The sequence below is a fragment of the Pongo pygmaeus genome, chromosome 16 (assembly GCF_028885625.2).
Source record: "Pongo pygmaeus isolate AG05252 chromosome 16, NHGRI_mPonPyg2-v2.0_pri, whole genome shotgun sequence".
Lineage (NCBI taxonomy): Eukaryota > Metazoa > Chordata > Mammalia > Primates > Hominidae > Pongo > Pongo pygmaeus.
Window position 1 is genome coordinate 33,483,311 of NC_072389.2, and position 23,667 is coordinate 33,506,977.

The following is a 23,667-nucleotide window of genomic DNA, read 5'->3' on the forward strand; positions in this document are numbered from 1 at the left end:
TGTCAGTGTTTTGGCAGGAAGGGAAGGGAGTTTCTATTCCTTAATGTCTGTTTTCTCTGTGGATTATAAGATGAGATGTTTTGCCTGGGCTGGGGAGGGAGTCTTAAAGGAATCACAGGAAAGTATAGATCAGAGTGGAGGAGCTGTCAAGAATGGAGGACAAACCGCTCAGGGATGAGCCAGAGGCCTGTATGCCAGCCTGCCTGGATTCCAGTCATGGATTTATGGAGCTTCCGACCTGCCTGGTTGCGCAATATTTGGGACTCTGAAAAAAGAAAGCTCCACCTTGCCCCAGTCAGAGGTAAGGGTAGCCCCAAAGGAGGAATTCTTTCAAGGAATAACTTTCTGTATACTGAACTGAATTTAAAAAGACTTGTTTTTTAGTGTTTATGTCTTCTTTTTTTTAAAAAAAAAAAAAAAAGAAATGGTGTTGGTAATAGCTTTCTTTTTGTATTTCTAAACTGTGGTAATATGCACATAATATAAAATTTGCCATTTTAATTATCTTTACATATACAGTTTATAATGTTTGTTTTAAAATGTTTTTACTTTATAAGATTAAAAAGTTGGTACTCCTGTATTGCACCTCTAAGATGGTTTTAAAATTTTTGCTGGTCTATGAAATTTAGAAACATTATGAGCCTTAAAAGAATCTTTCCCCCATTTAACATTGTTACATGACTTTATTGGCAGAGGAAAATTCTGTAACAATTTTTAGAATCTTTAATGGTATGGCATAGGAGTGGAATCAGGATTACTTTTGGTTGTTATAACATCTTGATAAAGTTCTTCTCCTTCTAATATTTTGTATATATTCTCTTCTCTGACATTATCGAGATTGTCTAATGCTTCACTACCGTAAATAAATACTTCCTCTTTGTGTGTCAAGCGTAAACTCACAGTTCATGTAAAAATAACATAAATATGCTTTCCTAAGGATCTTTTTTGCAATTAAAACCATACATATACATATATACAAATTAGGTATGGATATAGTTGTTCATTTGGTCAAGGCTGTTTTATTAAGTAGTTCTATCTAAAATGTGTAAAGATTTTGCACACATAATGCTTTTTTCATTCTGAGCCGCAGACACCAAAAATCCCACAGGAAGTTGTCTTTTAAGTGTTGTGGTTTTTTTAGTTTCCTGTTTAGTTGCAGAGATGATCAGAAATAAGATAAATCTGTACAATCGAAAGAGATTTGTGGTTAAACATTATTGTAACTCTAAATGAGAATCCTTAATTAACTTGTATTTCTTCCCATATTGATCTAGAGGAGCTATTATGACATGCATGTGTAAGCATAAAAGTCAGAAAATACTTTTTTGGTGTTCCATGGATAAACTCTTTAATTGTTAAAGGGGTGATTCTTTCAGATTATGCTTTATACTTTCCACTTGTTATCAAAGCACCTACCTAAAAATAAACTGTAGGAATAAAGCTTTGTTTTTAATTGTTGGCAACAGTGTTTTACCTTTATTTTACAGATGATAAAAACCTTTTCTTGTTTATTTAAAGAACAGACTTTATGAAGTTTAATTTAGATATTAAAAATACCACTGAAAATTTTTAAAGTGATACTATTAGTCACTGAAATACTGAATATAACTTTTAAAGAATAGTATTCTCAAGATGAAATATTTTTGTTTGATTTCATTTTTTAAACCATGGCAAAGGTAAAACCGTTAAATATATAACTATTTTTAATTAGTGACAAATAGTTGCAATCTAGCATTTAAATTACACATTGGGCAACTTGTAAAAGTGACAAATAAGGAAAAGTGAAAAATGTCAGTGCATTTGTAGATACTGTCTCTAGATTTAGGTGCTATTAAAGACACCACACCTAGTTCTAGGCAGGTTATGCAATTGCACATCTTCTTAAATGGTAAAGATAATGTGAAAGGTCTTTCATCACCTTTTAAAATTAAAAAATACCTCCCAAACCTTTTTAAATGGTGTTTGCACATGAGGAAATTTAATCACAATTTTTTATTATTATTTTTTTTAATGGGGTCTCACTGTTTCCCAGGCTGGTCTTAAACTCCTGGCCTCAAGGAATCCTCTGGTCTTGGCCTCCCGAAGTGCTGGGATGATGATGATGATGATAATGATGATGATGATGATGATGATGATGATGATGATGATTTGAGACGGAGTTTCACTCTTGTTGCCCAGGCCGGAGTGCAACGGCACGATCTCAGCTCACTGCAAACTCCACCTCTCGGGTTCAAGCGATTCTCCTGCCTCAGCCTCCCGAATAGCTGGCATTACTGGCGTTTGTCACCATGCCCAGCTACTTTTCTATTTTTAGTAGAGATGGGGTTTCACCATGTTGGCCAGGCTGGTTTCGAACTCCTGACCTCAAGTGATCTGCCTGCCTTGGTCTCTCAAGTGCTGGGATTACAGGCGTGAGCCACTGCGCACGACCCCAAGTGCTGGAATTATAAGCGTGAGCAACTACGCCTGGCCACCTTTTTTTTTTTTTTTTTTTTTTGAGACGGAGTCTTGCTCTGTTGCCCAGGCTGGAGTACAGTGGCACGATCTGGACTCACTGCAACCTCTGCCTCCCGGGTTCAAGTGATTCTTCTGCCTCAGCCTCCCGAGTAGCTGGGACTACAGACACGCGCCACACCAGGCTAATTTTTGTATTTTTAATAAAGACGGGGTTTCACCATATTGGCCAGGCTGGTCTCGAACTCCTGACCTCGTGATCCGCTCGCCTCGGCCTCCCAAAGTGCTGGGATTACAGGCGTGAGCCACCACGCCTGGCCCACATTTCTTAAAAGAATAAATAATACTTTGTCCAAAAGCAAAACAATTACAACATGACTTTAAAACAAAAATGACTTTAACCATTTTTATGAAGAACAAAAAGGAATATGGGTTTGGTTTGCAGAAGGCTCTTTTCTAGTTCAGATAGCTTTGGGTTGCAAGATGTGTGGCACTTTACTTAGAAGCCTTAATTGATACTTATGTATCATCTACACATACTTTGTTAAATTTGTTCTTTTCATACAGTTGAATTCTAAAGAGAAAACCATTGTCTAAAGCCTGATGTTTATGATTTCTTCCATTTCTTCTGTGCCGGTTGTGGCACTATACCAGATACTTTAAAGATGTTATCATTGATGTTACTAAAAATTTCTGGCATTTTTGAAGACCTCTACATTTACAAGTATAGATTAGTGAGGCTAGGAATGGTTTCTTACCATGTTCCTTGGTGTTTAGCAAAGCCGTCAACATTTTGGGAAGTTTGTGTAGTGGCTGATTAAACTGGACCATGGACTGCACGTGTTTACACCCTTTTCTGCCCAACTTTGAGTTGGAGGGACAGCGTTTGGAATGCAGGGCAGCCTGACCCGTTCAGTCAACAAGAATTTCAGCAATCTTGATGGCCAAAAATAAACTTTCCAAGATTCCTGTCTAGATGGGCGGGAAAGAGACTTTGGATATATCTTGAGGTCTAATGTGGGGTGTGGGCCGAGATGTCACAGGTCTCTAGGGTGTTTCTCAGGCTGCTGCCTCCGGGTGCCCATGACCTCATCACCAGTTTCAGCCTTGGCAGTCGGCACTGGTGAACGAGAGCAAGGCTTCTGACCCTGCCGGAGCTCCTCGGAGATAAAAGCCATGACGCGCCTTGCAGAAAATGCATTCCGCTTTCCTTGGGAACAACGCCGAGGCACGCGGTGACAGCCGTGACCATGCTGTTTGCCCAGTGAAGGAAACAACTGGCGGGTATCGGCTCTGCCGGCCTTTCCAGCCGCACTCATGCATGGGGCTCATATGGCGTGGCTTGTCGAGGAGCAAGTGGACAAGTCTCTTAAGGAAAGCTTTGGTGCACAGGCGCTTTCTCCTTGGGGGCGAATTTTGCTGGACCTTGGATAAAAACAAACAGGAAGACTCGCACGGCAGCGGAAACTGTCTTCCAAGTTACTTGGGTTACCCGGCTTTTCCTTCCGCGCTTGGGGTCGGACCCCGGCCGCTCGCCCCGCCCCCTCCCCCGCCGCGGCCCCGCCCCCGCCCCGCCCCGCCCCGCCCCGCCTCGCCTCGTCCAGCCCCGCCCCCGCCGGGCCGGGCATGCTCAGTGGGCCGGGCCGGCAGGTTTGCGTGGCCGCTGAGTTGCTGGCGCCGGCTGAGCCAGCGGACGACGCGTTCCTTGGCGGCCGCCGGTTCCCGGGAAGTTACGTGCGGAAGCCGGCTTCCGAGGAGACGCCTGGAGGCCACGAGTGCTGCTGACTGGCGGGCGACTGGGGGAGGCCGACGTGGCCGGGCTGCGAAAGCTGCGGGAGGCCGAGCGGGTGGCCGCGCTCGGAGGGAGGTGCCGGTCGGGCGCGCCCCGTGGAGAAGACCCGGGCGGGGCGGGCGCTTTCCGGACTTTTGTCCGAGTTGAATTCCCTCCCCTTGGGCCGGGCCCTTCCGGCCGCCCCCGCCCCTGCCCCGCTCGCTCTCGGGAGATGTTTATTTGGGCTGTGGCGTGAGGAGCGGGCGGGCCGGCGCCGCGGAGTTTCGGGTCCGAGGAGCCTCGCGCGGCGCTGGAGAGAGACAAGATGTCCGCCAGAGCTGCGGCCGCCAAGGTGAGCGCCTCCGCGGCCGCCAGGGCCAGACCGGGCCGAGCGCCGCCGCCCGCCCACCGGCATCTGGTCCGCGTCCCGCCCTCCCTCGCCCGTGGCTACCTGGGCCCCGGGGCGGCGGGGTGGGCAGGGCTGGAGCGGGGCCGCGAGCAGCGGGCCGCGGCGAGCCCCTCGGGCGGGGGCGGCGCGGGCCGCGCTGGGGGCGGCCGGGGAGGGGGCTGCGGGCGCCCGGCTGCCGTCCTGGGCAGGTGCATAGCTGTCGGCGCCTGTGCCTAGCTGCCGGCGCCTATGTCTAGCTGCGGCTCGCTGAGGGCGGGGACGCGCAACAGGTCCCTCGCGGAGAAACTCGGCTCCAGTGAGGGTTCGGCGGCCGCCAGCCGGCCCTCGGCGGGTCGGGGCTTGGGGTGCCACCTCCAGCTGGCCGGGAGCTGCTGTCTTTGGAGGAGTGGTTGGTCCCCGGCGAAACCCTGTAGTTTCGATCTGATGTCACTCCCTGCGGTATGCGCACGCCAGTGATAAGGCGTTGAGACTGCAAAACACTCCACTCAGCCTGTGAGGTGTAGTAGGTCGGGTTTTTTTCATGCTGTATTACTTATTTAAGGTAACTTTGAAAATAACATCTTTAACATTTAATGATTTAACTTGAATTAAACTTTCAAAAGTAATACAAAGTATTCCTACGAATGAACAATAAGATGAGCTCTTAAAAATTAGTAAAGACCGGTGAGTTCAGCCAAAAAAAAGTAACATTTTTCCTGTTATTTTTCCCATGGGCTCTGAAATATTATTCCGTTTTCCCATTGCTTTGAAACTAAGTTGTGTATTACATTAAAAAGCCAAAGTTCTTGAAAAACAGCTAGAATCCTTCTCCCATTTTGTATATTAGTTTTTTCATCATAAAGTAGTACTTGTTATTTCAAACAAAGGAATACAGAAATGTGAGGAGTAAAAATCTGCCCTTTAAAGAATATCAATTCATTACTTCAAATAGTATCGAGATACTTGGGCAGGTAGTGGTTTTATGTGTGTATTTTTGTTTGAAATGCTTACTCGTAACATCTGGGAGCAGGAATACTATGCCTCTGAAACTTTTGAACTCTCACAGAAGCTTGTTTGCTGGCTGGGAGAAGCTAGCGGTTACACTTACTAATGAATAGATTGTTTTAAGGGATATAGTATTCTTCGTTTAAGAAAAATTTAACTTGTACCTTTTGACCTTATATTGAGGAAGAACAATCTAAAGGTAAAACTTGATCCAGAGATTTAGGATAAAAGGCAACATTTTGCTTTGGTTTTAAAATAAACTCCCATTATTTGTCTTTTCTGGGGCTTCCTTTCCTTGGAGGAAAGGCTTTGTTTCCGTATTACGCAGAATGTCACTTTGTTCCTGAAGTGTGATCTCTGGTACTTAATATGCAAGACAACACACTTTTAAGAGGTTATTTCAAATATGGAGAGAAATACGTTTTCAATGGATTGCCACAGTAAGGTGATTTAAAAGGAGGAGAAGTACTTCTGAATTATAGTATTGAGATTTGTATGGCATATTGAAAAGCATCACTCGTTAAATATTACATTGTAGGGACGTTTTTTGCCTTCTAAATATTTACGAGTAAAAGGCAAGTTGAAAGCTTTTTTTTAAGATGCTGTATTATGGAGCCACCTCAGAATTTTATATAGAGCAAAACAGGCCATAAATGAATAGGTGAAATGAAATAATATTGAGTGACCTGTTTCTGTAAGTCACATTTAATTTTTGAAGGTGATTAAAATGCTTACTAAGAGCCAGGCTGGACTCAGTGCTTTACATATGATGCTTTTGTTTTCCCCACCCTCCCTTCAGTTTAAAAAAAAAAAAAAGGCAACATTAATTTGGAAGCTCGCTGTTTTTGTTTTTAGCATGATAGTTTGGGAAACTCCTGCCTAATAAGCCAGTGCTTTTGGTTCGGTTTTCTTTGTAATGGTTGAATAGTTTGTCATCCTATGAATATGCTGCTGTTTAGATTATCTTTGCTTTATTGATAGACATTTGTTTCCAGGATTTTGCTCTTGGAATGTTAGCCTTTTTATATCTGTACACATATATTACTGTATATCAGATTCTTAAAAATGGAATTACCGAGGCAAAGGCTATGTGCAGTTTAAATTCTGATATATACTACTAAATGTATCTCTAAAAAGACTACCTAGAAATAAATATAACAAATATTGGTGAGCTACTGGAGTCTTAATGAAGGACATAAAGTGAGATCTGAATAAACGAGATGAAACAACGTATTTTCTGGATGGAGACAGTCACTGTTGTAGAATTTACTAATTTTCCCCAAGTCAGTGTCTTCTAGTGTCGTATTGTAGAAAACTTGACATATTGATAAGAAAACCTACCTGATAAAATGATAGCCACAAAATTTTGGAAAAAGAAGGCCCGATCAGGAAACTTGTTAGAAATTCACAGTCATTTAAAGCAGCCCGTCAGTTCAGGAACCAGGGAGGTCCAGAAACATCTGTGCATTTATGGGTTTTTAGTAATTATGATCATCGGTATTATTGCATGTCAAGTATTGTTCTGAGTGCTAAATTTATTTAATTCTCACAGTAACCCTGTGAAGTGAACTATTATCTCTACTTTTTGGTGAAGAAATTGAAACACAGAGATACGGTAACTTTTAAGTTCATTTAGCCAGCAAGGTGGAAAACTACGAATATGTGGTAAAAAATAATATCGTAGACTATTGGAGAAAGTGGCTTGTTCAATATATGGTGCTAGGACTATTGGTTATCCATTTTTTAAAAATGTTTTCTGCCTCATAGGCTAAAAAAAATCACAGGAAATCTAAATGACAAAGAGCAATAAAAATTCTAAAATAGTAGAAGAAAATGTAGAGTACTACTTAAAAATATGTATGTACCTAGATTGAAAAGAATTCTCCATGCATGATAGTAAAGAAGTAATAAAGGCGGGCGGATCACTTGAGGTCAGGAGTTCGAGGCCAGCCTGGCCAACATGGTGAAACCCCGTCTCTACTAAAAATACAACAATTAGCCGGGCATGGTGGCACGTGCCTGTAATCCCAGCTACTTGGGAAGCTAAGGCAGGAGAATTGTTTGAACCTGGGAGGTGGAGGTTGCAGTGAGCTGAGATCGGGGCCACTGCACTACAGCCTGGGTGACAAAGTGAGACTCGGTCTCAAAAACAAAAAGTAATGAAGGAAAAAACGTGGCCGAGTGCGGTAGCTCACGCCTGTAATCCCAGCACTTTGTGAGGCCGGGGGGGGGGGGGGGGGGCGGATCACGAGGTCAGGAGTTCAAGACCAGCCTGACCAACATGGTGAAACCCCGTCTCTACTAAAAATACAAAAAAAAAGCCGGGCCTGGTGGCGGGCGCCTGTAGTCCCAGCTAATGGAAAGGTTGAGGCAAGAGAAACGCTTGAACCCGGGAAGCAGAGGTTGCATTGAGCCAAGATTGCACCACTGCACTCAAGCCTGGGCAACAGAGCGAGAGACTGTCTCAAATAAATAAATAAAGGAAAAAAACGTTTTTTATATGTGTGATATACGTCTACATTCGCAATCAGAATTTTGTTTACTGGTGTACTTGATTTAAGATTATTAGAAAGTTGAAAAACAAGAATTAGGGTGGTTCTCTGCGTCACCAAAGAATTGTTTAAATGTGTAAGAAAGTGGTATGAATCATTGTAAGAAACGATTTCATTGGTTGAATTACAGAAAAGTGGCTGAAGGAAGTTTCAGTGGCTTCTGTGTTTTCAAGCTATTTCCCTTTGGAGGAAGCAATAAAATTTAATTTAAGATTGTGCTATTGTGTATGTTTATTAGATTTTGCTGAATACTTATGTTTTTGGTAAGTCTCGGGAATAGTAGTATTGCCCGCTGTGGCTATCTGAAATTATAATGTAAGTTAGTATTAAAATGATCTATGTCATTTTTTACTGTTACACTGATTTACATGATACCCAGGAATTAATATATTGTATCAAGTGAAACACAGTGGGCTTTTTTTTTTTTTTTTTTTTTTATCTTAAGTTCTGGGATCCATGTGCAGAATGTGCAGGTTTGTTACATAGGTATACGTGTGCCGTGGTGGTTTGCTGCACCTATCAACCCATCGTCTAAGTTTTAAGCCCCACATGCATTAGGTATTTGTCCTAAATGCTCTCCATCCCTTTGCCCCACCCCCCCCCCCCCCCCACCCGGGTAACAGGCCCCAGGCCCTGGTGTGTGATGTTCCCCTACCTGTGTCCATGTGTTCTCATTGTTCAACTCCCACTTATGAGTGAGAACATGTGGTGTTTGGTTTTCTATTATGGTGTTAGTTTGCTGAGGATGATAGCTTCCAGCTTCGTCCGTGTCCCTGCAAAGGACATGAACTCATTCTTTTTTATGGCTGCATAGTATTCCATGGTGTATATATGTACCACATTTTCTTTATCCAGTCTATCATTGATGGGCATTTGGGTTGGTTCCATGTCTTTGCTATTGTAAATAGTGCTGCAGTAAACGTATGTGTGCATGTGTCTTTATAGGAGAATGATTTATATTCCTTTGGGTATATACCCAGTAATGGGATTACTGGGTCAAATGGTATTTCTGGTTCTAGGTCCTTGAGGAATTGCCATACTATCTTCCACAATGGTTGAACTAATTTACATTCCCACCAACAGTGTAAAAGCGTTCTTATTTCTCCACAGCCTCGGCAGCATCTGTTGTTTCTTGACTTTCTAATAATCACCATTCTGACAGGTGTAAGATGGTATCTCATTGTGGTTTTGATTTGCATTTCTCTAATGATCAGTGATGATGAGCATTTTTTCATATGTTTGTTGGCCACATAAATACCTCCTTTTTTTTGGCAGCATAAATGTCGTCTTTTGAGAAGTGTCTGTTCATATTCTTTGCCCAGTTTTTGATAGGGATGTTTGTTTTCTTGTAAATTTGTTTCAGTTCCATGTGGATTCTGGATATTAGACCTTTGTCAGATCACTAGACGCCGAAAGTTTTTCTCCCATTCTGTAGGTTGCCTGTTCACTCTGATAGTTTCTTTCGCTGTGCAGAAGCTCTTTAGTTTAATTAGATCCCATTTGTCAATTTTGGCTTTTGTTGCAATTGCTTTTGGTGTTTTCATCATGAAGTCTTTGCCCATGCCTATGTCCTGAATGGTATTGCCTAGGTTTTCTTTTAGGGTTTTTATGGTTTTGGGTTTTACATTGACGTCTTTAATCCATCTTGAGTTAATTTGTGTATACAGTGGGCTTTTCTTGATATCTTAACGTTTTTGAAACCTTAAGAACTGCAGAAAATGGCCAAGCTAATGAACAAAAATTAATGACAAAAATCAGTCATTACATATAGGGATTGTTTCTTGAGTGAGTGATGCAATGTAGTTTTAATTATGATAGTTACTGATCAATGCATACTTGCTTCATACTGTTTTAAAAGTAAAAAACTCACTGTAGTTTGTGAGAAGTCACTGAAGTTTGGCTGCCAACTTTTAATGATCCTCACTGTAGCAATAATTTTTGTGTGTGTTTGGCATTTTAGACCGTCGTGGTTAAAGCTTTAATTTATATAGTTGGCTGATAATCCTAACTACATTTTACAACTCTTAAATTTGTTTCAGGACAGCTTCATAAAACAGTTTCAAATTGTAGTGTTTTTCCCCCCCAGGTTATATATTGGGACAAATTACATTATAATATTAGGAAAGACACCAATTTGCCAGGCTCAAGCATGTAATCCCTGCACTTTGGGAGGCTGAGGCGGGCGTATCACCTGAGGGCGGGAGTTCAAGACCAGCACAACCAACACGGCCAAAACCCCGTCTCTACTAAAAATACAAAAATTAGTCGGGTGTGGTAGCACATGCCTAGAATCCCAGCTACTTGGGAGGCTGAGGCAGGAGAATCATTTGAACCCAGGAAGCGGAGTTTGCAGTGACCCGAGATCGCACCACTGCACTCCATCCTGGGCGACAGAGTGAGACTCTGTCTCAAAAAAAAAAGGAAAGACACCAATAAATAATGAGGTGGAAACCAATCTGTGGCTTTGAGGGCTGTAATGCAGTCTATGTAGTTCTGCTTCCCGTTTGATTTGAAGGAAAAAAAGTACAGTAGTTCCACTCCCTTTTTCCCCTCCAGTCCTGGAAACAAGGTCTGGCTCTGACTTTTACTTGCGCTTTAATCTCTTTTCTGTTTAGAGACCAAATGTAAACTCTGTACAGTTCTAAGAATAAAACTGTGTATACATATGATAGATCACCATGCTGCTATGGAAAATGCCTTTAAAAATAATAGTTTTAGTGGAAAATTTGGAGATGGAATCCTGTTTCTTGACATACCCCTGATATAAAAATTCACTTTACTGAAAGACCATGAGTCCAGCTGTAAATTCATGTGTAGTGCCACCCATCTCTGACCGCTCAGTCATTGCTCATTTCAGGCCTGCCTGAAAGCATTCACGTGCTCAGCATTGTGTATGACTGAGCATTATAGTAGCTGAAGACAAGCTAGTGGAATGAGCCAGTCATTTCTAATTAGCAAAGTTTTGATATGTTAAATAAAAAGATAGTTTATGTCTAGAATGATCCTCCTGGAATATTTGACTGGAACTTGCTTTGCACCTCTGAATTTTGAAAGCAAATCTTGAAAAACCTTTTTACTTTAACAACTTTTAGTCTTGTAGAAAGAAATAGACATTAGGATAGTTTACAGATTTTAAAGTTAATCCTATAAAATTGATGTGTTGCAGTATTTCTTGCATAAGCCAGCAATAAAAATAAGACTTTTGCTGTCTCTGACCTAGAGTGTATCTTTATTTATTTATTGCAGAGAAGAGTGGCTTCAGGTTGCTCCTTTATGGGCTAGCCAGGTGCTTTATTTCCATTCCTCTTAAACAGATAAATTCTTAATAATGAGAAGTATGTGGGGAATACGTAGGGTAGGGAGTTTTATCTTATATCCTAAGCATGGATGTAAATAAATGGACTCTGAATGATTGCCTTTACCAGGAGAACACAGCTTTAGATCATGAGAACACCAGTGTTACCAAACTTTGTACTGTAAAACACCATTTGAAATGTGATAACAAAACCCTGACTGTCATATATGTAGTGCTTGATACTGAATCTCAGGTGGCCCTCACTTTGGGATAGATCAAGAGATAAGGTTTTATTAGTTTGTGTTGTGGTTATATTTCACTTGATATACTGAAAATACTGGGAAGTGAGTTAACTGATGAATGATCTCAATTCTAGTTTATCATGTCCAGAAAGGAGGTAAAACAGAAGCTGATATTACTTTCTGTGGATTCTAATTAGGAGCATAAGATTAGCGTATACCTGGTTTAATTAATTTTTTTTGATTTGCTGAAATATTTTTTTCCTTTTTAAGAAAATGTAAATTCCCAAAGACTGAAAAGTTCATTTTTCTTCTTGGTTGTCTTAGGAATTTTCACTCTTTTGGAATTGTCACTGTCTTGGAGATTGTACAACAGTTTCTGGTAACTGAATATCACAAGTTAAATTTAATATAAGATTAGCTCACTTAATTCAGTATGTAATTTTAAAATTCAGGAGGATACCAGTAATGACTAATTCTTTTTGTTAGCTTAACAAATATTAAATGAGTACATTTTGTTTGGGATCCCCATCTAGAAATTTACAGTTTTCAACTGCTGTATGCTGTAATAATCACTTTGTGAATTGTGTAACTCATTGCTGAAGAAACAAAGGATTTGCATTGTTTACTCTTAAAAATATGAGCAAACTTATGGTCATCCTGTAATAACAGAGCATTCTTGTGTGCTTTCTTCGTTGGAGGAGGTGACAAAGTCATTATCTAAAGCCTGGGCTTGCTGCTCAGCAGAGTTTCTGTATTTTTCCTTGTTAATATTTTTAAATGTTTGAATTGAATCTGGATACATTCATGTAAGTTTTCTGCATATGTTTGGTATCAGTATCTCAATAGAAGGGAGACATCAAGAATTATAAAGTAATTGGGCTTATATGCTTAACAGCTCCTTGAATATACTGACAAGGCAAATGGACACTATACTAGCTGTTACTGTTACATTTAGGGTTCAAGAAGCTGTGAAATATGTAACAATTTGGATTCCTAAAGCGGAATTTTACATTCAGCAGATATTTGTCGGTTACCTCGTGTGTACCAATCACTGTTGTAGGTGCTGGAGATGCAGCAGTGAACACATCTCTGTACTGATAGGGCATTTTAATGGTGCGGGTAGAGAGCAGCAAATAAAATTCTGTCCATAATGATAAGTGCTAGAATCCCTAACATGCCTTCTCTGGGTCATATCCTCCCTCCCTCCCTCAAGGATTACATGTATCTTGTCTTCTAGGGTTCTCATTTTCTAGTTCTTCTTTATAGTTACCACCTAATTATGCATTCTGAAAGCACTAGTTTTGACTCTCTGAACTTTGCGCATACAGAATCTTCTAGTGTGAATTCTGTTGCGTATGGCTTCTTTTGCTCAGCATTATGTTTGTAAGATTATGTTGTGGATAACTGTAGCTCATTAGTTTTCATTCTGTTCTTGTACTTCATGGTATTCCATTGTATGAGGACTTTATTGGTTTCAGGAGAAAATAGTTTCAGTTAGACTTTTGTGGCTTTTTGGAGAAAAATATTGTATATGTCTGTCTGAGGGGCAAGAATTAGATATGCATTATTAGGCAGTCATTGGAGTACTAACAGCTGAGTAAAAGGTAGTAAGCTTCTTTTGGTGTTCCTGTGATTATCTTGAAAAATCAAGTTGGTCTTAGTTTGGAGGTTGTTTTGTGACTAACATGTTTGTCATACTAAAGTTCGTTTTAGTAGTAAGTATTGAAGTATGTTTTAGTAGTAAGATATCCACTTACCTGACTGATCAGACCACCAAAAGCCACAATCAGGGGAAATACATGAATTTGGCAAAAATGGGTCTGCCTTTCAAAATATAATTGTAGGAAATTTTTCCTGGTAATGTCATATAAAGGTACTAAGGAAGATTTATTTACTGATTTTTTTTTTCTAACAGTGGCAATTATTGGAGTATTAATACAGAAGTACACTATTTTGATGCTATATCACCTATAAAAATCAAGTCAGTAGCCATGGCAAGTAGGCTTACATTTTAGTTATAAGTGTGAGAAATGTGTCAAAACAAACAGTAGCCCCTTATATTGCATGCTGACTCTGTGACAGATACTGAGCTAAGTGTTTTAGGTGCATTATCCCGTTTAATCTTCACAATTCTGTTAGATACTACGATTATCTCTGTTTTTACAGGTGAGGGATCTGAGGTTAAATTTACTTGCCATAGGTAATCATACATCTACTTACATGTTCTATAAGTCATACATTCACATCCTTATATGTTCGTGTGTTGTAAGAGAGCACCAGGGAGAAGAGGATGGAATGGTGTTAGGTAGGTCTTAGACCAGACAAGCAGCATGAATCATGAAAGCCAGAAGAGAGGGCACTGCTCCATCAGAGCACAAGCCAGTTCGTCTAAAGGAAGCAGCTCTTGCTCAGCCCCAGCTGATTGTTGTTTTGGAAGAAGACAGGCCAGATCTCCCAGTTTTTCAAAAGAGGTTGTAAATCCGGATTTTCATGTAAGTTACCCTGACTTAAGTCTTGCTAGTTGACTTAGTTTCTTATATCTTTTTATTGTGAATTATATTGCCATGTGTACAAAAGTACATAAAGCAAATGTACATTAATGGAGTATTATAAAGTGAACATCCGTGTAAACACCATTCATCTGTCAGCAGGCCAGATCCTGCACAGAGAGGTCAAGTAAAATAAGGACTGAAAAGATTATCATTGAGCAACTCTTAAGTTTTACTTATATGTGAGTTTAGCCTCTGGAATCTGTATCCTGAGTCTGCCACTAAATGGCTGTTTTCTCATCTGTACACAAAGTGCAAATGTAAAAATGCAAACAAGACCCATCTCAGGGTGATTGTGGGCTCAGCACATACTAAGATTGTGGGCTCCTATTATGTTAGCTGTGTCTTCTAAAAACATTTTAAGTGAAGCCCATTTTAATATCAGAGAGGAGGCATATAGGAATTTTATTTATTTACTTGTTTATTTATGGACAAAGGTTGGCCTATAGATTATTTAAGACATTCATTCATTCATTTTGGACAGAGATCAGCCTGTAGGTTAGTAGTTTTCAGCCCAGCAAGATGTTCTGTGGTTTCAGAAGGAGGATTCATTTATTTATTTCTGGACAAAGCTCAATCAGCCTGTAGGTTAGTAGTTTCAGCCCAGCAAGATGTTTTATGGTTTCAGAGGAAGGTTCCTTGGGTTCCTGAGATACTTTTGAAAAAATTATTGCAATGGCATTAGATAAGAGATACAGTCTTTAGTCTGATGGATTAGGCAATAGAGTTGAAAGACTATTCCAAATCCAGGGTACCTGGCTCAATTTGGATGTCTACCTAGTGTGGTGAATGGTTGATTAGCAAGTTCCATTCAGCTTTGATCTGCTGAGCACCTCAGGTCTTTCTGCTTGTTTTATCCGTACTTTCAACCATTTACATTCTCCCTCCCACTGCCCCTGCACCCCCACCAAGTAATCCTCCCTCTGGATTCCTGTAATAGCCTCCTAAGTAGTATCATACCCCCCTCTTCCCCTTACAATCTGTTTTTCTGAAGTAATCTTTTCAAAATGCAAGTTTGATTAGTTTCTCTCTGTTCCACCCCCCAACCCCCCCCCCCCCCCCCCCCGCTACACACAAATACGAACACTCATCCTAAAATTCCTAGGCTGCTTAACTACCTTTAGAGTAAAAGATCAAAATCCTTAATATAGTCAGTAAGCTCCTAGTGGATTATTTGGCCCCTGCCTACCCTTCTAGCCACATCTTATATCTTTTTCCTCCTTGTTTCTTGTTCTCAAACTGTGCTTTCCTCTTTTTGGTTCCTAGCAAGTGTACTTCCTGTCAACTTTCTCTTTGAGTTCCTCATGGCACTGTTTTTCCTTCCTTCATAGTACTTATTTAAACTTGTGGTTATATATTTAGCCATGGAGTTTTTCAATCATCTAGTTCTCCTGCTAGACTGTAAGCTCCATGGGAACAAAGGTCATACTAGTTTTGTCCAGTTATTCGTGTAGTTTAACACAGTGTCTAGTACATAGGAAACTCTCAAACATTATTTGAATGAATGAGAGATGCTCTTTCCTACACCAGGCTCTTGCACGTGCTGTTTTTTCTAGCCGGAAACCTTGCCACCTCCATCTCTCATGCACCTCATAGCTGTCTCTTCTCCTCAAAGACTTTGCCCAGAGCCCAGAAACTAGGTCAAAACTCTGTGCTTTAAACTCTGTGTATCCCTTTATAGCACTTACGATAACCTGTACTTAGTTCTCCGCTATTATTTGATTAATATCCGTTACCCCTTCTAGACGAGAGTTGCCTTTTTAATGCTGTTACTCACTTTCTGGTAATGTTAGACCACCTTAAATTCAGCTTAGCAGCAGAAGGAAGGTACTAATCCATCTCCAGGACTAGTTGCATTTTTCTTACTATTCTGAAAGGGGAGGGGAAGCAGTTGCTAGAATAGCCAGCTGATGGAAATACTACTTAATATCCTGGCATCATGGTAGCAGCATTCTTGGTTTGGGTCTTTCCTAAATCAGTAATTAATTTCTAGTCCCCTCAAGTTACCTTCTTTTAAGTGGAAAATTTTCAAACCTATAGAAAAGTGGATGTGGGGAATATAATGAATTCCCACGTTATTGTCACCCAGTATGGTTAACAACTTATAGCCAGTCTCATTTCATCTGTATTTCATTCATTGTGTCTTGTCTTCCCCATTATTTTGAAGCAAATGCCAGATATTTTTTCATCTGTTAATACAGAGTGAACATCCCAAATCTGAAATGCTCCAAAATCCAGTACTTTTTGAGCACTGACATAATACTCAAAGAAAATTCTCTTTGGAGCATTTCAGATTTCAGATTTTCGGATTTCAGATGTTCACCCTAAAATCGGAAACACATGGTTCGAAGCATTTCAGAGAAGAGATACAATACTCAATATCTATCTGAATATGTATGTCTAAAAGATGTCTTTTTTAAAAGTGCTATAACTACATTATCATTAGCACACTTTTAAAATAAACTCCAAATCAAATACTTAAGTGTTTTGATTTTTTTTTTTTTTTGTAAGACGGAGTTTCACTCCTGGTTGCCCAGGCTGGAGTGCAGTGGCACAACCTTGGCTCACTGCAACATCTGCCTCCCTGGTTCAAGGGATTCTCCTGCCTCAGCTTCCTGAGTAGCTGGGATTACAGGCATCTGCCACCAAGCCTGGCTAATTTTTTGTATTTTTAGTAGAGATGGGGTTTCACCGTGTTGGCCAGCCTGGTCTCGAACTCCTGACCTCAGGCGATCCACCCGCCTTGGCCTCCCAAGTGCTGAGATTACAGGCGTGAGCCACCGTGCCCGGCCATATTTAGTGTTTTCTAATTGTCTTAAATGTCAACTTTCCTTGATGAGGTCCTCTTACTGTGATTGTTTAACATTTCTCTTAGGCATATGAGGTCCCCCATTTGTGTCTCTCTCTTTCCCCACTTCCCTTGCAGCTTTATTGGTTGAGAAACAGGATTATTTGTAGAATTTTTCACAGTATGGATTTTGGTATTTGCTTCCTTGTGGTGATTACAATGGTGGTTGGCCCACTGTATTTCCTGTAAATTGGTTAACTGGAGCTAGAGCAATTCTGTTGAATGTAGTAGCCACACCAAAACTTTTTTTAAGGTAAAATTAATTTTCATGTTTTATTTAACACACATATCCAAAATATTACCATTTTAGCATTCAATGATATAAAATTATAGGTGAGATATTTTAAATTATTTTCCATATTCAGTCTCTGAATACTGTTGCATGTATATTTTACATATCGTATGTATATTTTGCACATAGCATATCATAATACATATCACATATTTCATATCATATATATATTTTACATATACCATATCTCAGTTTGGACTACCCACATTTTAAGTGCTGAGTAGCTCCATGTGGCTGGTGGCTACTGTACTGGATAGCACAGATCTAGAGCCTTGATCAGATTCAGATTTGATTTTTTTGTTTGTTTGTTTTTACAGTTCTACTTCATAAGTGGCATTCAGTCCCAGGGTTTTTTCTGTTGTTTTTGGATGATGTCTGCAGCCATTGATGATCAGTGTCTAGATCCCTTAATTCACTAGGTGTTACAAAATGATGATATTCAATTTTTATTATTCCTTTTTCATTGGTTAGCTGGAGTGCTTCTAAAAAAAGAAACTTCCCTTCATCTACTATTTTGATCGCCCACTGGTACTGTTTGTATAGGAAAGGAAGAGTAAATATCTTATTCTTTTCCTATATGTACCAGTTTCTCAAAATAATGAGTTCTGCCAGCACTTAGCATTTTTTGAAATCACTGTGGGCATATGGTGGATGGAAGCATATTTGATTTATTTTAATCCATTGCAGTCAAATTACTTACAGTTCTGTCAGGTTACTTTATTTTGAATTTTTAAATAACATAATACATTAAGCAAATCATAGGTGTACACAGATTGATGAATTTTCAAAGTGAATATGCCTGTTTGCCCACAACTCAGATCAAGGAATAACATTTACTTTACGTCCCAGAAGCTCCCCCACCTTCATCCCTTCCAGTTACTTCATACACAAAGGTAACCCTGTCCCAACTTTAACAGTGTAGATCACTTTTCCCTGTTTCTTGTTTATGTTTTTGTTTTAAGACAGCCTCACTCTGTCACCCAGGTTGGAGTGCAGTGGTGCAGTCTCGGCTCACTGCAAACTCCACCTCCTGGGTTCAGATGATTCTCAGCCTCCCAAGTAGCTAGGATTACAGGCATGTGCCCCCACGCCTGGCTAATTTTTGTATTTTTAGTAGTGACGGGGTTTCACCAGGTTGGCCAGGCTGATCTTGAACATCTGGCCTCAAATGATCTGCCTGCCTCAGCCTCCAAAAGTGCTGGGATTACAGGTGTGAGCCACCATGCCTGGCCACTTTTGCCCATTTTTTGTTTCGTAATTCAGATGTGACGTTTACCAGTTTTCAAGGATTATGAAATTCATGTGTTCATTGTAGGATATATAAAAACTTAAAATACACAACTCTGAAACCAAGTTTTTTTTCTGAGTACATAAATATGATTTGTTCCAAAATTGGTATCTTTCTGCATTTTTCTATACCATTATAACATTTTTTAAAACTTTTTATTTTAAAATATTAGATTTATAGAAAAGTTAAACTCTTTAGTGTGGTTACATTCTCCATCTGTAATATAGTTATGTTCATTTGTTACTGTTTTTATTCTGTTTTTGATTCCTCCCCTTCCACCCATGTCTTTTTGGTTTTAATAGTTTAATTTTTTGATCTGTGAAGGGTAATGTCATGAAACAATACTGTGGTCTAAGAAAGAGAGTTATACAAAAAGATATATACTCAGAGGACTGTCACTCTCTCTTCATCCCTGCTATGCCATTCCCTTCCTCCTCCTGTCTACCTGAGTAAACTGTGAGAGATCTTTTTATCTATCTTCAACCTTTAGAAGATGCTATACCTAAAAATAGTTCTATTTTTGATAACTGGAAAGCACTCTAGATTTTAAGTTTCCAAGAATATTGTAACTGTCCCTACTGAGATTTTCTTAATATTTAATGTACACATACTGGTAACTTTTAAGCTGATGTTCTTTCACTCTTATTTTATAGCTAATATAGAAGCTTATCTGTGAACTTATGTTTTTAGCAGACCTTCAGCTTTGATCAACCAAAAAATTACAGGTTCACTGTGTCTGTCTTTCCAACTAATATTTCCTAGTCATATCCATCTCATCATTTGTTTCCTAAACTGTTAGCCAAGGGATGGATACAATGATACATTTGTAAATTTAACCAGTGTTGAATACAGTGGGGTGTTGGATGCTAAATTTACTTAATTTCTATTGAGACTTTTATCCTATAGTTGCTGCCTTCTTATTTTGATCATTATTTTAATTCTTATGCTTCCTGAATTTTTATCTTCTATTCATGACGTTTGTTGAATCCCTGAATATCGTTAGGACCCTTCTTCATTTTATTTTAGAGTGATCTTTTTTACTACCTCCTGGACATTTCTATTTTGGGAATTTAAACGACAGCCCATCAGATCAGTCCAAATATACATATTTTGCCTTACCTTTTAACATGTAGCACTATTCCCTTTGTACTTTTGTGTTGCAGTGATCACAATTTGAAATTATGTAATTGAAACTTCATTGAAGGGCAGGGGTCATCTGTTTTATTCACTGAAACCTACCTTGTACTTCTCCTTAAGTTCCTGGCTCAACCTCTTCTCCATAGATGATCTTGCTTTCAATTTGGATGGAAAAAAGCCAAAAAGACCAAAACAGAAACACTTTGGAGTTCAGAAGGAATGAGAAGCAGTTCAGTGTAGCAGCTTTGCTCACAGAAGGAACTCGGAGGGTTCACAGAGTATTCTTAATACCTTTACTATTGGTTTTCCTAATGGGGAACTGCATGTCATCAAGAGTGTTCTTGAAGATTTGTGGAAATTTTATTATTTTATGATGTCAGATAAATGAGGTATATTGATTTCAAAAATTGAGGGATCTTAAGCTTTGGTGTATACTCTGGACAGTAAGTAGTGTTTTGTATTAGCTCCGCTGGTTTTCATGTATCCTTATTGTCTGCTCCTTCTCAAGTTCCTTTGGTTGTCTACAGGGTTATCTTAGTCCTTGGGTAATTACATCTTTTCCTTTTGACTTCAGCACTGCTACTTGGTTGACTACTCAAGAGCCATCTTGAACTCTGCCCCCACTTCTCACTAACTTTCTAACTGGTTTCCCTTTCTCAAATCATTTTCCTATTACAGCCTTCAGAATGAATTCTGATTATGTCATTTGATTGTCAAAAATTCTTTTGTGTCTTCCATTTGAGTTTAAAGTCCTTGGCATTATATTATAAAGCCTGTTATGATCTGGTACCCTTGCACCTTCTCTCCTTTTACTCTCTCCTTGTTCCATAGATTGTACAACTTAGTCATATCAAAGCCAGCATCGTGTGTAGCATCACACAATCTTGCCAACATGCTGTATCTTCTGAAACATCTTTCTCCACTTTTTTCCTGGACATCCTTCAAGCTTGAACTCAAAACGTTGCTGTCTCAGGGAACAGATCTCTGATCTTCACAGCAGACAGAGTCCTTTTGCATCTTCCATAACAGCTCTTATCTATTTGGTGCAAAAGTTATTTATTTTGGTGCAAAAAGCTCTTATCTTTTGATGCCATTTTAATGGCAAAAGCTGCAGTTATTTTTGCATCAACCTAAATACCATTTAGTGTTCTCAGCTGCTGCTTTGAGCCCCTAGGGAGGGAGAGGGACCTATTTTTGGCCTCCCCAACACTTACCATGTCTGATACATGTTTGTTGAATGAATGAATGAATGATACATGGATTGGTTTTGAAATTACAGCCATAAGGATAGTAAAATTTAACTGGCTGTGTATTTAGATAGTGTTAAGGAGTTCTTCATTTGGAGTGTTCTTTATATCTTCTCTCTTGGATTTCTTCTTCTCCCAGTTATAGGCTCATCCTGTCTTGTCAGTTATTGTGCCCTCCTATCTTTCCCCATTCAGTAATCAGTCCTAAAGGACAGTGAAACTGCCTAGAACTGGGATCTGAAGTTTTGGCAGGAAGCCCTTCAGAGTTGGTGATCTGAGTAGTGTCTTTGCCAGCTGGAGCTTAGAACAAAGAAACTAAACAAACTCTTGGCAGATTCTGAAATACAGCTTTTTGCTTGTTCAGAAATTGTGATTCTAGTCAGTTGATGCTGACTTAGAAATGTGCGCAGAACTCAGAATCCAGCAACCATGAATTGCAGTCACTTTTGATGCCTGCAGTGCTTCACTAATTATTGAATTTGTAGCCTGTTCATTGGAATTATAGTCTAATAGAATTTTGGAGCTAGAAAAGTCTTTTCATTTGAGATAATTTCACCCATTTCCCTAGTTGTATAGGTGAGGAAAATTAAGATCACGTTTCTAGTTGATGATACCTTTCGGCTCTGGTCTCCTTATGCCTGGTCTAGTTCATTTCCTGTTTACCAGCATCTGTCTGAGTTACTTAGGGAATGGTAGTGCTAGAATCATGCTTAGAGGAGTAATACATTTTCCCCTTGATCTCCTACAAGCCTAAATGTCTTGAGCCTGAGACTGGTAATTTACCAGAAGCTTTTTGTGCAAGTTATGCAATTATCCCTTGTGCATATTTGAAATGAGAAAATGACAAGCAAGTTTACAATAAGGATATTAAGTTTTAAAAATAATTTGATAAGTAATAGATGAATGTGATTAAAAGTGCAAAGGGCTTCCAGTGAAAAAGTGCAAAGGGCTCCCAGTGAAAAGTGAGACTCCTCCTACCTGGTTTTCCTTTCTCCACTCCAGAAGCCATGCGTTTCTTAGGTATTCTTCCAAAGGAACCTCCACACCCGTTGCTTTTCTAACGCATCAAAATTCTCAGTCATTAGTGAACATTTTTTCTTTATGGAATGCTCATGAAAATAGTGGTTAATAAATTTACTGGTACTAAAAATGTTTTATATCAATTTTAGCTTTGATTTCTGAGTGATTTACTAGAAGGATTTCTTAGTTTTTCCCCAGCATTTTATTATGATCACTTTCAAACACATAACAAGATTGAAAGAAGTTTGCCATGGATACCTGAATCCCAACCACTAAGATTCTACCATTATCATTTTACTGTATTTGCATTATTACGTATTTACGTGTTTGTTCATCCTTCGATTCCTCAGTTCATTCAGAACTCCTCATCAGGACTGCCTGGTTATATAAACAACTATGGATAGAATTTGCTACTTTTGCCACAGAAGCAAATGAAAGGCTAGAGAATGGAGAGAGATGACATGGTCCATGATTTAAACTAGGAATATATTTTTCTGTTTTTTTTTTTTTTTTAAATAACGAGTGGTAAAACATAGTAACTCACTTATATTATGAATTAAGTTGGTTTAGTGGCTGGTCAAGAGCCTAACCACTTCTTTTGATGTTTCATTCTCAATTACTTTCTTCTACATAGGTCTTCCTTCAGATAAATCAAGCTATAATTGATGTTTAACAGAAGTTTTTTGAGATGTGTACTTTTCCAGTCCTCCAAAGAAAAACTATATTGATTTTGATGTGGAATGGTGAGAGCAATTATGTTTTAGTATTTTAGTCTTCTCCCTTGTACAAAGTAAGTTTGTCTTACTGCACTCCTCCTGGAGATTGTACGTTAAGACCTTAATGTATAGATTGCTTACTAACAGGAGAATAAACATTTTTTATAATTAACAATAAGAACATTAATCCTCTTAAACATTATTTGATTTTCCTAAAAAGCCATGTGAAAAACAGATACAGATGCTTCTCAGCTCACTTAGAACAATGTCCTGATTAAACTCATCATAAGTTGAAAATATTTTAAGTCAAAAATGCATTTAATACATCCAACCTACCCCGTATCATAAGCTTAGCCCAGCCTACCTTAACCATGCTCTCACAACACTTAACATTAGCATATAGTTGGGCAAAATTATCTAACACAAAAGCTTATTTTACGATAAAGTGTTGAATATCTCATATAATTTCTTGAATACTGTAGTGGAAATGAAAAACAATGGTTGTATGGGTACCATCGTAAAGTCAGAAAATCAAGTTGACCCATCCTAAGTCAGGGACTGTCTGTATTCGAAATGTCAAATAGGAATGCGATTTGGTGAATATGGTTTAAAATACATTGCCAGTTTGTTCTGATGGGGAATGGAGAAAGGAAAGCAGGAAGATAAAACACCTGATAGAAAAATGTCTCCCACAGTCCCTTTACTTTGAAGGTGATAAACAGTGTTAACATTTTGTTTATCCTTAGAACCTTTATTCCCTACTAATGTTTAAACAAAATTAGGATAACCATGTACATGCTGTTTTACAACCTGCTCCCCCCTTAATGTTAAATAAATTTTCCCATTTGATTAACATCTTCTTA

At 39.2% G+C, this 23,667-nt stretch overlaps 1 protein-coding gene across 6 annotated transcripts in view; it reads left to right on the forward strand.

Moving 5' to 3' along the window:
* Window positions 1–4,080: 4,080 nt before the first annotated feature.
* Window positions 4,081–23,667, forward strand: part of TJP1 (tight junction protein 1) — a 121,077-nt gene continuing 101,490 nt past the window's right edge. For 5 of the 6 annotated variants that reach the window (XM_054450552.2, XM_054450553.2, XM_054450554.2 and 2 more), the window contains exon 1: window positions 4,088–4,577. In XM_054450552.2, coding sequence (XP_054306527.1) covers window positions 4,551–4,577 — 27 coding nt within the window. In that variant the 5' untranslated portion in view covers window positions 4,088–4,550. Of the gene's footprint in view, window positions 4,578–23,667 lie in introns of all 6 variants that reach the window. The other variant, XM_054450550.2, reaches the window with a different exon arrangement.